Below are 14,859 nucleotides of genomic sequence, written 5' to 3'. Positions count from 1 at the left end.
TAATGATTTTAATTAATTTGAAAAAGTTACTATTGGATAATTACAGATATATAACTTGATCAATGATATATAAACATAATTATTGTGTATTTAATGCACTTCTTGAATTTTTTTAAATAAAAGAGTACTTAAAATATATATAAACAAATTGTTTTTTCTAAATAGAATATAAATAAGAAAATGAATATTTAATTAAAATGTTGAAAATTGGGGTATAATTAAAAAGTGCCTGCTCGAATTAGATGGCACATACTTCTTTTTTTAATTTTTAAAACATAGTTTTATTTTAAAATTTAAGTAAAAGAGAACAAATTGCAATTAAAAATAAAAAGTGAGGGACTAAAGTAATTTTCTATAAATAAAATCATTTCATTGGAGGGACTGATTTGAAGTGAATTGCAAAAAGAAGGACTACTTTGAAGTTAAACTCGAATGTTGGGGACTAAAATGAACGGTGTCCACATAGGTTAATAAGACAAGGGGGATTTTGGTCTATATATTTTTATATAATGGAGTTTTTTGCATTTTCGCTATAAAACAAGGACTAAAATGCAATTCATATATCCAATATAAAATTCAACTCCGGCAAGCGTATTTCCACCACCTTTTCAGTAGTTGGTGGAAAATGGAGAAGTGAAACTCGGCGTTGACCCCACAAGCAACTGCCAAAATCCAACACACTCTTACAAATGTACATTTGTACAAACAGTTTAAAGTAAGTAAAGGGACATGTCCGAAGACTTTTCAGCTCTCAATTTTCATATTGTAATGACGATGATTGATGATGATGATTGCTTCTCCTTCCTCTCTCTCTCTCTCTCTATACACGCTGTATTTGATTTGAACCAGTCTTAGTCCTTTGTACACAGGTACACCTCTCTCCAATTCTTGACAATACATCTTCCTATATAAACAAGAATTTTGGCTTCTCATCGTCACTGACCCACCTTCTGTTTACTGATTGGGCCAGTGGAAGAGGAAGGGGTTCTCTTGATTCCACTTGTCTTTTCAGTTCTATTTAGTCTGTAGCAGCAATTAATGATGTATTCTAAGAACTCCGTAGTTGGGGGTTTTCTGTTTCTAATAGCCTTTGCCTGTTGGATTAATGCCAAGAGCAGCGAAGCTTTTGGGACTTTCGGATTCGACATCCACCACAGGTATTCTGACACTGTGAAGGATTTCTTGGACGTTGATGGGCTGCCGGAAAAGGGCTCTCTTGACTACTACGCCGCCATGGCCCACCGGGATCAGCTCTTCAAGGCCCGCCGTCTCGCCACTTCCTCCGCCACCACTCCCCTCCTCACTTTCTTGGGTGGCAACGAGACGTTCCGTCTCAGCTCTCTCGGATTGTACGTGCTTTACTCTTTCTTTCTTTTATTTATTTTCTCACTGTTTAGTTCATTTATCATCAATTCTTTGGTTATTTTTTAGTTTCTCTAATCAAGCAGTTGGGATTATGTTTTTATGGTGTTTTATTGCCACAGTACAATACATTCTCTTAAATATGGAATTAGCATTAACTGTATAGGATGGTTATCATTTCTCTTTGGAGGTGCACTTATGTAAATCACATGTACATATTGTTGTAAAGAACACTGACGAAACTATCATACATTATCCACACTTGTTGCCATAACAAAAAGATTTTTTTGTTAATCTACATGATTTTTAGAGTCGTGTTATTTCTAATCATAGTATAAGTTTTTCACGGCATCCGTCCAAAATATGCTTATGAACTCAGAAAACTGTCTAGATAAGTTTTGCATCTTCGGTAATTAGTTCAGACTGGACTTTCGGATAAGTGGCTTGTATTGCATAGAGGTCATTTTCTAGATGTGAAACTAGTGACTTTTTTGGAGCTATTTTCTTGCACAATTTGCTGAGTAAGTTAGGAGAACTGTGTTTCTGCCAAACATTTGAAAATATGTGAAAGGACTTCAATCGTTGCTTATGTTGAAACGTCTACTTCAAGTTTTAAACAGTACATTATGATATGAACTGAGATTAAGTGCTTGAATCATGGTCTTTAAGCCCTGTGTTTCAAGTTATACCAACTCCACTTAGTTAAAAATCACAATTGATGCAGAAGATGCAGGAATTAGAGGAGTGACGTAATCCTCCAGGAAATTGTTGATAAATTCCAAAAAACTGTAACAGTATCTAAGGCAATTTTCTCTCCATGCTTCCCTACCAAAGCAAAGCCAAAACACGTCCATCTTGCAAAACTCAACTCCATCGTTTCCGTTTTCTATGTAAGGACTTGAACTAGTCTATTTGATCCTTCAACATTGGACTCCATGTCACGGTTGTAGTCTTTAGGCTGAATTGCTGATCTCAACGGAAATAAGACCTGTTTGACTTTTCTGGACTTAACCAAGAAAATAGTGCCTGACCTGTAAAACATTCTGATTTAACTGGTCTCGTAGTCTGCGTAAGCCTTATTCATCCTCTTATCCTGAGTAGACTTAAGACAACCTGATTTGCATCTTATCCTAAAGTGTCGTGGCCGATACTAGTAAGAGAGATAGCCTGTACAACAACAATAATTTCAAATGAATGGTTTACTTATATGTTAATCGTTAAATATTTGTTACTTGCAGAGGAAGATGCTTTCTGGGGATTCTTTTCCCTTCTTTCTTTTCCCTATTGCTGTAAAATAACAATTTTATTGTTCAAGTAATCGAGCTCCTAATTTCACCTAAAAACTCCTATTTGGTCTTTTCGATGGTTTTGAAAATGGTTGAGAGGAGTTAGACTCACAGTTAGTTTGAGTTTTTCAAATCAAGCGAGAGAAATGGATGTTTAAGCTTTCTTCGTGGAAACAAAATTTAGGTTCTATATATACATGCTCTTTTAAAACCAGTTCAAGGGATTTTTGATTGATTTTTCTGGTGAATTATAGTTCATTCGGGGATAGTGAGATCCTGGCACCTTGCTCTTGCTTTATACATTCAAGAGTTGATTATTAATTGGCACATTTCTATAGTTTTAAGATGGTGTTTTGATTAGAACAACATTTGGGAGCTTATAATATCTTGTAAAACGTTTGGTAAACTTTTTAGAATAATGAGCTTATAATGTCTGAAAACAAGAAGTTTTCTGAACTCATCTAAAAGGTAAGGAGTTGACGACTTACTTTTGACATTTTAACAAACTCTTTCAATTTTGATCATATTAAATTCTACATTATCATACTAATATTCTATAAACTTCATGATCTTATTTTATCCCAATATTTCAAGAGCTTATTTTAAAAATATGCTCGTACACCAAAAATATTTTATAAATTGTATGAGCTTATTGAATCTTTTAGATATGCTTCGCCAAACATCTTATAAGTCAAAATATGTAAGTTGTTTGTTTGTGTATTTTTTTTCACATTAGATTCTTATTAACGAGCGCTTCTGTAATCCCTTTTTTAGATAATTAGAAGTTGTTACTGGTTTCCCATTAGTTATGTTAGACAAAACTATTTTTGCTAGGAATAAGAATTGATGGGAATTTATGACAAGTCCCAATGAGATCTTTACCACACTTATCTATTGTATTCCTGATGTGTATGAAGGAAATAATAATTCTCAAACACTATGCCGTTTTCCTCTATGTTCGCGTTTTATCTGTGATGTTAAATGGTTGATGCTGCTATTGCACTCTTCTTTATTCCCTACATAGCAATTCTTGCATGCATGATGTATGTGTAGTTCTACCGTGGAACGAGAAGGATATAATCAAACTAACTCAGTCTGCTAAAAAGTGGCAATTTGTGACAATGAAGATGGTAACTTTAGGCAGTCGAACGAGAAGAATCGTATGCTTTTTGAACTTTTCCCCCCATTTGTTTTTCTTCGTCAACTAAATGCTACTTGACAGTCCATCTGTTAGAACTTTGAAGACATTACTTGCAAATAGTAATATCTTTTCTAATATCATGTTTATTTTGCATATTTGCAGCTTGCACTATGCAATTGTTACTGTGGGTACCCCTCCTTTAACATTTCTTGTCGCACTTGATACCGGCAGCGACCTATTTTGGTTACCGTGTGATTGTACCAACTGTGTACGTAGCTTGAACTCCACGTCCGGGAAGGTAAGCAAAATAGTAAAACTCGACACCGTTCTCTATTCAAAGTATTCCAATTAATCTTGCAGCGTGCGGATGTTTGCTGTCTACTTAATTAACCAACCAACACATTCTACTATATATGTTTTATGATTTTTGTGAAAATTGTAATGCTAATTTGCTAACCCACTACATCACCTATGATACATATATCGATTTATATAGTTTTCTTGCGTGCCGTTTTTGTCTTCAATTGTCTGTATTATTAATTAAGTGGGAGCATTGTTCAACCTAATATTTAAGAAAATTATCTTTAATCCTTTATAAACTTGTGGTTAATTATACATAATCTTAATTTATATTTGTTTTTAAAAAATTAATTTGCATAAGCGAGATATCATTGTTTTGTATTGTATATGTGCACACACATCGAGTGTGCATCAGTTGCCGGTTCTTATTAAGTTTCTATAAAACAGCAACTAGATCTAAACATATACAGCCCTAGTACATCGTCAACCAGCCAGCCCATTCCATGCAATAGCACTATGTGTGGACCGAGAAGAGGATGTGCCCTCAGGCTCAATGCCTGTGCTTACCAGGAGGTATATCTTTCCAGCAACACCTCAACTACAGGGATATTGGTTGATGATGTTCTGCACTTGGGCACCGACGAAAATCCACAAGGCCTTGTTGAGGCCCCAATTACGTTGGGGTGGGTGTTTCTTTTACTCTACAGGAACTGTGTTGTAGTTTGATATATTCACTACCAACTTTTCGTTCTGCGATGACGCATTAATGCTATTCTATCATTTCAGATGTGGGATGATTCAAACTGGTGATTTCTTAGATGCTGCTGCTATCAATGGTCTATTTGGGCTCGGGATGGACAATATTTCCGTTCCTAGCATTTTGGCTAGCAAAGGACTTACTGCAAATTCTTTCTCCATGTGTTTCGGGCCTGACGGCATTGGAAGAATCGAGTTTGGTGATAAAGGGACTCCAGGCCAAAACGTAACTCCATTCAATGTTGAACAATTGCAGTAAGCACTCGATACTTCAACTTTGGCATTCGATTTGTTACAACGAAAGATAATATTAGTGACAACATATTAAGCGACAAACTTAAAATTTTGATATATATTAACTTACTATAATTATTTGTGGCAACAATTGCATAAAGACAATTAGTGACACATCTATTGCGATAATTTACTGATGATACAAATATAGTGATAGTTATATATGTTATACTTTTCTCACTAGTTATTGATGGTGACAACTATGTAAATATTGTTACTAATAAAATTATAAAAAATTTATTACAGTGATAAATTTAAAAATTCTTGTCACTTAATACTTATAATTAGTGAAAATTTTAACATTATCACGTCATCTTTGATTGACCCATTTTTAATGCTTTTCAACTTTCTGGCAGCCCAACTTATAATGTCACTGTTACACAAATAGCTGTGGGAAGTAACGTCACCGATGTCGAGTTCACAGCAATCTTCGACTCGGGCACATCGTTCACGTACTTGAACGACCCAGCTTACTCAGTTATTGTAGAGGGTGTAAGATAGTGCTACTTCCTTTCCTTCTCTTCTATTTATTTTCTTTTTTTGGTTGCCGGGAGATCTTATTTTCACCTGTTTGAAAGCCTGAAGTAATTTCTTCTTTGCAGTTTAACTCTCGGATAACGGAGCCACGTTATCAACCTGTGAGGAAGATTATTTTTGACTATTGCTATGAACTGAGGTCAGTCTAATTTTGGCAATAAACCCTGCTTGAGGTGATGTATTACGGTATGAATAACTTATATTTCTGTGGCCTGCAGTGCAACACAAAATAGCTATTTCATTCCAAAATTGAACTTTACAATGAAAGGCGGAAGCCAGCTTTTGATTACTGCACCAACAATTGTAATTCCTCGGCAGGTGAGAAACTTTCAGCCGAATGCAATGCTGATTTGTATCTGGCATTGTGCTAAAGATGTTCTATTTATCCGCAGGGTGGATATGCATATTGTTTGGCTGTTGTCAAAAGTGGGGATATTAACATCATTGGACGTGAGTATCAAAATTATGCATAAGTTGCTTGCTTTTTATCTCATTCTTTCATTTGAGTTGTTCTGGCCAAACGGGCATACGATAGTCAGCCTCAAAATATTTCCATCGAGAGGCTTGCATGTCAAGTGTGGAGAAAAGAATATAGCAAATAGATACTCAGTATGTTTATCTTGAACAGTTTTAGTTTCTGAATCTACTAAAAATGCATGCCTGTCAGAATTGTCCCGTCTCACCTATTACCCCTCCAGATCAATGCGTAACAGGCCTATTCAGTATTTGTCTGTTTTTTCTTATGCTGTGTTTCGATTGAGTTAAGAATTTCAAGTTCATAACGGTAAGTTCTATGTTGTTAGGCATTTCAAAATTTTCAATTCTCATTCAAAATCATATTTACTAACATAGTATTGAATTCCAAATCCATTTCATATGGAGTCATTTGAGAAAATCTTATCCAAATTCTTTGCTGAAATCTAAGTCGGACCATACAAATCGAAACAGTCCCGCGTACAGTTTTTTTCCTGACTCACTATTATGTTGAACTTTTCAGAAAATTTCATGACTGGCTACCGCATGGTGTTTGATCGTGAGGAGATGGTTTTGGGTTGGAAAGCATCCGACTGTGAGTTGTTTTCTTCACTTCTCCTTTTCCATTCTTGCAAGTGATTTATATGCACTCACTTGAAACTTACCATCTCAGGCTACGATTCCGTCTCATCTAACAATGGAACAAACACTCTACCCGTTGACAAGGGCAGCCCTGCTGGTGCTCCTCCACCTTCCGTTCTCGAGCCAGAAGCCACGCCCAACAGAACTCGCTCAGCTCCTTCACCACCGCCGCCGCCACCGCCACCACCAACATCAACAAGACCGCTCTTTGGAAACGATGCAGCCCGGATTAGTTCCATGGCTAACAGTCTTCTGATGGTCATGCTTTCCATTTTCCTCCATCACTTCTTCGTTCTTTCTACATGAGGGTTTTACCAAATACTTTTTTGCCTTATATTTTACTATTCTTGTTTACATTAAACCACAGGCAAACATGGCATATTATTTGTGTCTAATTCTTTACATGAATGTCGGAACACTTTATGTACATAGGCATTTTTCAACTTCAATAACTACTACTGGCAGCTCTAAGGATGGCAGATGTTGATTCTAGCTTGCTTTATGAACAGGCTGGCAGTACACTGCTCTTTGTATTTTGTTTTTGTAACACATGTATGCTACATTGCATTATTTGTTTTCTTATCAGATAAAAATATATTGGTTTCCATCAAATGTTGTTACACTGTTCATCTCTTAGTTGTTGTAATAGAGGCTAAATTGCAAATTTGATCCCACAAGATTGGCCATTTCAAATTTAATCCCTCGTTTTATGGGATTTTAATTTTGAACCTTGCTTCCGCTTGAAAAGGGGTTAGCCCAAAGACGTTGCAATTTCGGTCCTGTTCGCACTTTGTCGTGCAGCAGAACACGCGTGCATCTCATGTGTCCGTTAGCAGGTTTTTGCTTGGAAAAAGGAGCTGATATGTCCCACGTGTAGGGCTGTAAATGAGTCGAGCCGAATATTATTGTTAAGTTTATTTAAATTAACATCGAGCTTAAAAAAAGATGTTTGAATTTGGTTGGTTGATGCTCTGATCGAGTTCAAACAATCTTTAATTGGATCCAATATGAATCAAGCTCGAGTATTCGATCCAAATTTGATTTATTAAGTTTAACAAATCGAATTCAAACCAACTTTTATTGATTTGTTTCAATCAACCCCAAAATCATCTACTGTGGAACAAACTTGAAATTGGAAGATTAGGCTAAGGATTGGGGAAATTTGTTGGTCTTTGACAAAATGACACTTCAGCCAGAAAGATTCAAAGATAGTGCTAACCCAAACTATGGTATATATACTTTCTTTCGTTAAAAGCTGTAATCCATAATTAATTTGTATTAATATGTATGTAATCGTACATGCAAACATTTACATACTGTATACATAATTCTCTTTTCCGAAGTTATGAACCCTAATTTTGAATTTGGGGATTGTAAAAGCATTTTTTTTTTTTTGTTAGTTCATTTTTTAAGTTTTACAAGGTGTATGTTTGGTTTTTTTGGGGTACATTTTTGTTTAGAGATTCGTTAATCTATACTATATATTAAGGTGAGTGTATCTTTGGTGTCTCTCTTTTTTTTTTGTATGTTTTTTTTATATTTAATTTTTTATTATCTTAAAATTTTCATCTAACTTCCCATCCTAGTATCTTTTAGTTGTTATTATTTTTTTAATTTTCTTTCATTTTTTTATCATTATGTTTTTATAAATTTAATATTAACTTATTATTTTGTATATAATTTATCAAATAATAAATATTTTATAAATATCTTATTCTAAATAGTATTTATAAAAGTTGCACACATATAAAGTGTGCTACAATTACTAGTTAATATTAAGTATCTCGTTCATTTAGACAAAATAAAGTAATGGTGGTAGTTCCTATTTGCCTCCTTTTTTACGTGCCACTTTTTTTTTTTCATTAACTTTTTTCGAGTAAAATGTATTTGATATTCAAATTTCATCATTAATATTATTTGGTACCTAAAGAATTGTAAATAACTTAATTAGAGCCTCAATTTCACCATTAATATCACTTTGATACTTAACTTGTGTTTATGATTTATTTTTTCTATTATCTTTTTAAGTAATGACTATTTTTCAGTAGATACTAAGATGAAAAAAATTGATACTGATGCTCCAAAAATGTATCCAATCCAAATAGTGGCCTGACCCCCCTAGAGGCCCAAGTTATATCAAAGCATGGTAGGAAGCCTGGAGATACCCGAGGCCCAAGGAGTAGCCTCCATAGCTCAAATATTTGCATGGACTTGTAAGAGAGTCGGCCACGATCAAACGCCTATTGGCCCATGGGGATTGAGCTGACCTAATCGCGAGGTTGACCACTCTCCCAAGTGGTGGAAGATCATTCGTCCGAGAAAGGAGTATCGCCCGTGTAGAATATGACAAGGATGAGGAAACACACCCTAACAACCCTATGGGAATCCAGATCTTACCTGCTAGAGAGCTTATCCACGCCTAGTTTCCCCAGTCGTGCAGGATTCCGTGGAGATTCTCATCAACTACTCTCAAATTTTGAGGGGACTTATCCATATGAACCATTAGCCCGAGTTTCTAGCAGTAATACTTCTTCATTTGTTGGGGGACTATGGCTATAAAAACAAGTCCTTTCCCCTTTGTTAAAGGTAAAGCCTTTTTACATGAACACAAATACAAACTACTGCTGAAATATTTTAATGAACAATATTATTTTCTCATTTCTTAAGCACTCATTGCTACCTTATTTTATCTTGATTTTATCTTTCTATGACGGTTTACTAACTTGATTGTTGGAGTTTTAAATTTTTTTTGTGGGTTTCACTCTTAGGCTTATAAGGAATTCGGCCCAAAAAATATCGAGTCCAAGGACTTCTCTAAATGAGCGCTTTCTCCTAGTGCAATTGGCTCCATTTAGAAACATAGAACTAAGTTCCATAGAGTACTACTTGGCTCCTATTCCTAACAACGAAAGTCCAAGTTCCCTTGACTAGGTATTAGGGGCGAAGTCTTTTGTGTTGCAGCAAAATGTATTTTTTTCGGTGCGACGTTGTGAACGTTAATTATGTCGTGTCCGAAAAATTACAATACAAATAAATTATCATAAATATAAATATATGGATTGAAATATCAAAATAGGTACAATCTCTATTCTATCCCTTGATTCTTATCTTCAAAAATATATTTGATAAATTTAAAGGGTAATCTCCACGTAGATCTCCTTTGAACTTGAATTTGAATTTCTATAATGTTAATTCGAGGTCTCATGCCTGTAATCTCGAATTAAACAATATAGTCTTGACTTGAGATTTGATTATTTGAAAGTGAATTTGCCACTTGGATCTTCTTGAGAGGATATTTGAATATTTATAACATTAATTCTAGGACTTAGCGTCTGTAATCTCGAATTAAAAGCTATAATTTGCGGCGCACCTTCAATGCAAGAGTCGATTTCTACCTTGAACGCCTTTAAATATTCTTGAACCCGAAAAACTGCGTAGAAAGAATTATTTGCCTTCTTTTCTTGTTTTGCTTTTAGTTCTCTATTTCTGTGTATGTTTTGAATGATGTTCAACGACCCGTTTATATAGGTATCAAAGAGATAGAGTTGTGATACACTTGAACACCTTTTGTATCATCTCTTTATATTTTAATTTAAAGAGATAAATACATCATATATTTGGAATGATATGATGGGTTAGCTTGACATTATCTCTTTAATATGTGCATTTTTTAAAAATATTATTAAAGAGATAAATATCACAAATATTCGTCTTAATTTGATTGGAGTGTATGTGCAGTTGCTCCATAAGGCGCAGTTTGATTGACTGAAATCTTTGACTGCGAAGCATCATTTGATTAGCCGAAATACTTCATTTTGACACTTGTCGGCCATTGATTTGATGACAAAATAGATATTAAAATATCAATCAAAATTGACTATTTATATTTAGAATTAATTTAGTAAATTCCAAGGTATAAATAAAAAAATAAAAAATAATTGACAATTAATATATTATTTGACACTTGTCATTATTTAATTAGGCGCAAACTTAATTAGTCTACAGGCGTCACTGGTTACACCCGACCTTCGACTCCACAATAGCACGCTAATCTTATCAATTTGCCAATCTGTTGAATCTTTTACTCCATTTAATATATATTCATCACCTATATAAAGTATTTACATAAATAAAATACATAATATCATTATATACATGATATGTACATATTAAATAGAGTAAAAGATACGCCATGGAATAGAAAACTAATCCATATTTCTAGAGCCGACGGACAGGTCCAGCACTGGATGAAATTTCATTAGAGAAATGGTACCAAAACTACCATAATGATGAGTAAATCCTTATGGAGAACTCAACAAACTCATCTGTCATCAAATCTTAGCATGATCACAACTTCCACCTGTTAATAAGAATATAACCCTAAACAAAAAGCGCCTTGAGAAAAAAAGACACAGCTGCACTTCAAATATTTCTCTCTCTAGAAACCCCTCTCTGAAGTGCCCAGATTTTTGAATGGAGAAGAAGGTGCTATCGGCGATTACGCTCCGCTTGTTCGCAAGAGGATAAAGAAATTCCACCGCGCTTCAACCCATCAACATTCGCAGGAAGCTATAGAGATAGAAAACAACATAACATCACCTCACCAACCCCCACGCGACTCTCACCTACCCCCACGCGACTCTCACCTACCCCCACGCGCACAGCTACAGAACAAAACAAGTATGTCTTCCTCTTCTCTGCAAACTCTGGCCGGCGACTTGGGTGACGGGGAGGGAGGTACGGCCGACGCTGGGACAGTCGTGGAGGGTGGTGGTCGACGGCAAGGTGACGTAGGCAGCGAGATTCCAGCTGAAAAATAGATTTTGCACAAAGAAGATGAAGGCTCGGTCTTTGAAACGACAGGGACTGCCACTGGTGTTTTGCCAACTGATGCGCGACTGAGCTTCATGGAGGCTAGAGACATTGATTCCAAGGTGAACTTCAACTTTGAGGAGTTCTTTCGACTTGCTAACAGAGTGGTGGATGGAGACAAGGACTCCATGGATGCACTGAACAACCTAAAAACCCGGTGGGAGTCCAAGTTCGGGAGTGGTGAACTAGAGCGGCAACAGGCGACGCCGATGATTCGTAAGGCATGGCGCTGCTTACTAACAGCGACTACTGAACTTCTGGCCGGAAAATGTACTGAGGAGGGGTCATCGGCGGCGAGGGAAGGAACTGTGTAGAATTTTTCTGCTGCTGCGTCTTTCTCGTCTGAAAATTTGAAGAGTCCGGCAAAAGTTGATCCGACAATAACTGAAATTGCACAGACAGCTTCTTTAAACGCTACGGTGAGCTCTATTTTGGGAAAAATGTTGATCGAAAACTCTTGCGAGGAAGGTACCCAATTCCCACACCGGACTTTTCGTGGGCAATATCCCGTTGCATGCATGTCCTGATGATACCATGCTTGATGATAAAATCGCACATGCATTTAATAATTCATCGCGAAAAACTTTGTCGTATGTGGCTCCTACTATTCAAAATGGCGAGGTGATTGTACGTCCTACAACAGAAACTATCAGGGATGGGTCTAGAAGATGGAGGACGACGGCGGTTGGATATTTTCTTGGAAAAAAACCATATTTCCACCACCTAAAAGAGTATGTCTCATCAATATGGCCGACACTACGAGAGGTTACTTCCACGGCTAACAGATTCTTCTTCTTCCAATTTAAAACAGTTAATGATATGGAGGAAGTTATTGAGGGAGGTCCATGGCTTTTTCAGGGTCAACCTATAGTTTTACAGAAATGGGAGCCAGGGATGGCAATGAGAAAATTGAAGCACACCTAAGTACCCGTATGGATTAAGCTACGCCACCTTCCTGTGGAATGATGGACAACGGAAGGACTAAGTACAGTGGCAAGCGGAGTCGGAAAACCCTTGTACCCAGACGCCATCACGAGGGCATGCACGAGGCTGGACTTCGCTCGTGTATGCGTCATACTTGACATCAATTCAAAATTACCGAAGCATATTATTATTCTGACCCCAAATGACGATGGAGGAGAATCACCATGCAAAGTGGATGTTGAATACGAATAGGTACCCTCGAAGTGCACAGGGTGTATGAGCTTGGGACATTCTACAAAGATGAGGGTGCTTGGCAATGGCCTCCTTTCACTGATTCTGAATGCCTAGAGATCTTACACACACTACCCCACATCCATGGAGGCCAGGATCGTATAGTCTGGCGATTTTAGAGCGGGAAACCTACGACACAGGCCCTTATTCGATTATTTGATCCACCAGGGCCGAAAGTAGGATGGGCTTCACTACTTTCGGGCTCATGTAAGATCCCACGTCACACGTTTATCTTATGGATGGCAATTTTGGGCAAACTGCCAACGACGGATAAAACATAGCTTTCTCACCTCGACGATTGTGTTTTGTGTGATGTGGGTGCGACGGAGACCCATAGTCACATTTTCTTTCAATGCTGTTTTAGCAGACGATGTCTTTCTGAGATTCGCACATTGGTGCGTTTTTCATGGCCCAACAGAGATTGAACGACTGATATCGAATGGGCATCACAAAAATGGAGGGGAAAACACATTGTTAACCTCGCCTACCGAGCTTTACTAGCATCATGTGTTTATCACATCTGGAGAGCAAGGAACTTGAGGAGATTTGAGCATGAAGAGGACTCCCGCCACGGTTGCCTTCTTGATTGTGGAAGATGTCAGACAGCGCATCCTTAGTATTAATCTAGCCACGTCTGTTAGTACATGTGCCTTATTTAGATTATGGCGTATCCCTTGGCCTGTTGAGGTAGAAACCAATTGAAGAACTTTGTTGTACTATTATGTGTTTTTTTTTTTTATTAATGAAAATTACGTTTACCCAAAGAAAAAAAAGAATATAACCCTATTACACATCCACTAGGTGGAGAAGGGTCTGGGGTCAACCTAACAAACTCATAGGTGAAAGGCTGATTCAGTACTTTGATCCATTTATGAATCAATTTATTGTCAAGAGAAAGAAAACATATAGTTATTCCCTCATCAACATAAACTTCGTCTCACGCTTAACGCAGGATACAGGATTTCTGATTTATCGCATTTAGAATCACATGTAACATGACCTTTTCATAATATACTAGTAAACAAAAAATCCACCTGGTAGAAAACAAAAAAAAATGGCAATGCAACTCTATAACTTTTGAGGAAGGGCAATGATGTCTCTTGGTGCTGTAGGCAGCAAGCTTCCTCTTTAAAAGTTTAGGGCCACTTTTTTGTAGTTCACGAGGGTTTTGCGTCTATCACTCCCAGGGAGACAAAATGCAATTAACTCCAACACTTTGTGTAACTAGAATTCAAATCAATGAACTAAGATCAAATTAGCAGGCATCAAAATGCTTTTTTGTATTATTTTTCCAGAAGGTCCAGGGACAGGCTATGGACAATTAACATTAAGAAGACACAGAAAAGACAACATTTTACTTGTAACAACTGAGATTTATTTGCCTCAAAACGAAAACCATTTCCTTATGTGAGACAAAAAAAGAAATTATTAAGGCGAAAATGCTCAATTTCCATCAGAATCTTCATCAAGGATGTACAAGCACGGAAGTACAGATGTATGCTCAAGTGGTTCTCCATCGTCATTTTCATTTATTTCAGGAATTCTCCAACCTAAATGCTTGATATAGGCTTTATCAAAGGCATCAATATTCAGACCTGAGGCCAGAAACAGCTCTAACTCATTGACAAATTTTTCGGTTCTACCTGTTAGAAAAGGTCTAACTGCTTTTGATAGCACCATTCTGAACTCTTCTTGCACCATTTCAGTTGAAGGTCTTGACGTTTTTAACCAATCACTGCACCATTGAAGGGGTGGTTTTGAACAAAAAACTCCAGAAACTATGGTAATTATCAATTTTGTTACTTAGCATAAAAGAAAATCTTTTCGCATTAATGTTCCATATAGGGAAATAACTGACTTTGCTTCAACGGTTGTGCAACTCGTATTCGACCAAACTTGTAAACTACACATGCGTTGGAGGTGGAGTATAATTATTTTAGACATGATAATTATATATAATATGCCATATAATAAAAACGA

The 14,859-nt window shown here is 36.6% G+C and overlaps 2 protein-coding genes across 4 annotated transcripts in view; one reads left to right on the top strand and one right to left on the bottom strand.

The window, feature by feature from the left end:
* On the top strand, window positions 675-7,404 carry LOC105172336 (aspartyl protease family protein 1-like). Of its 3 annotated transcripts, none has more exons than XM_011093720.2 (11): window positions 675-715; window positions 1,119-1,349; window positions 3,952-4,087; window positions 4,537-4,772; window positions 4,876-5,100; window positions 5,496-5,631; window positions 5,742-5,815; window positions 5,895-5,994; window positions 6,069-6,126; window positions 6,674-6,745; window positions 6,824-7,404. In XM_011093720.2, the coding sequence occupies exons 1-11, from the start codon at window positions 690-692 to the stop codon at window positions 7,096-7,098; spliced, it is 1,569 nt and encodes a 522-aa protein (XP_011092022.1). In that variant the 5' UTR covers window positions 675-689; the 3' UTR covers window positions 7,099-7,404. The 3 variants fall into 3 exon arrangements, with proteins under 3 accessions (XP_011092022.1, XP_020552990.1, XP_011092020.1); XM_020697331.1 differs by lacking the exon at window positions 675-715 and adding an exon at window positions 735-869; XM_011093718.2 differs by lacking the exon at window positions 675-715 and having other exon boundaries at window positions 880-1,349.
* Window positions 14,135-14,859, bottom strand: part of LOC105172335 — a gene marked incomplete in the record, with an annotated part of 38,985 nt that continues 38,260 nt past the window's right edge. The window contains 1 exon segment of the mRNA XM_011093716.2: window positions 14,135-14,614. Within this exon segment, the coding sequence (XP_011092018.1) occupies window positions 14,323-14,614 (292 nt within the window).

This window comes from Sesamum indicum, linkage group LG10 (assembly GCF_000512975.1).
Source record: "Sesamum indicum cultivar Zhongzhi No. 13 linkage group LG10, S_indicum_v1.0, whole genome shotgun sequence".
NCBI lineage: Eukaryota > Viridiplantae > Streptophyta > Magnoliopsida > Lamiales > Pedaliaceae > Sesamum > Sesamum indicum.
This window is presented reverse-complemented; position numbering and strand designations above follow the sequence as displayed.

What these genes read in the sequence shown, in the direction of transcription:
- LOC105172336 (XM_011093718.2), top strand. Translation starts at nt 1,039, where the DNA reads ATGATGTATTCTAAGAACTCCGTAGTTGGGGGTTTTCTGTTTCTAATA. An exon ending in TGAACTCCACGTCCGGGAAG is followed by an intron (nt 4,088 to 4,536) that starts GTAAGCAAAATA and finishes TCTATAAAACAG; the next exon opens with CAACTAGATCTAAACATATA. An exon ending in GACTATTGCTATGAACTGAG is followed by an intron (nt 5,816 to 5,894) that starts GTCAGTCTAATT and finishes TGTGGCCTGCAG; the next exon opens with TGCAACACAAAATAGCTATT.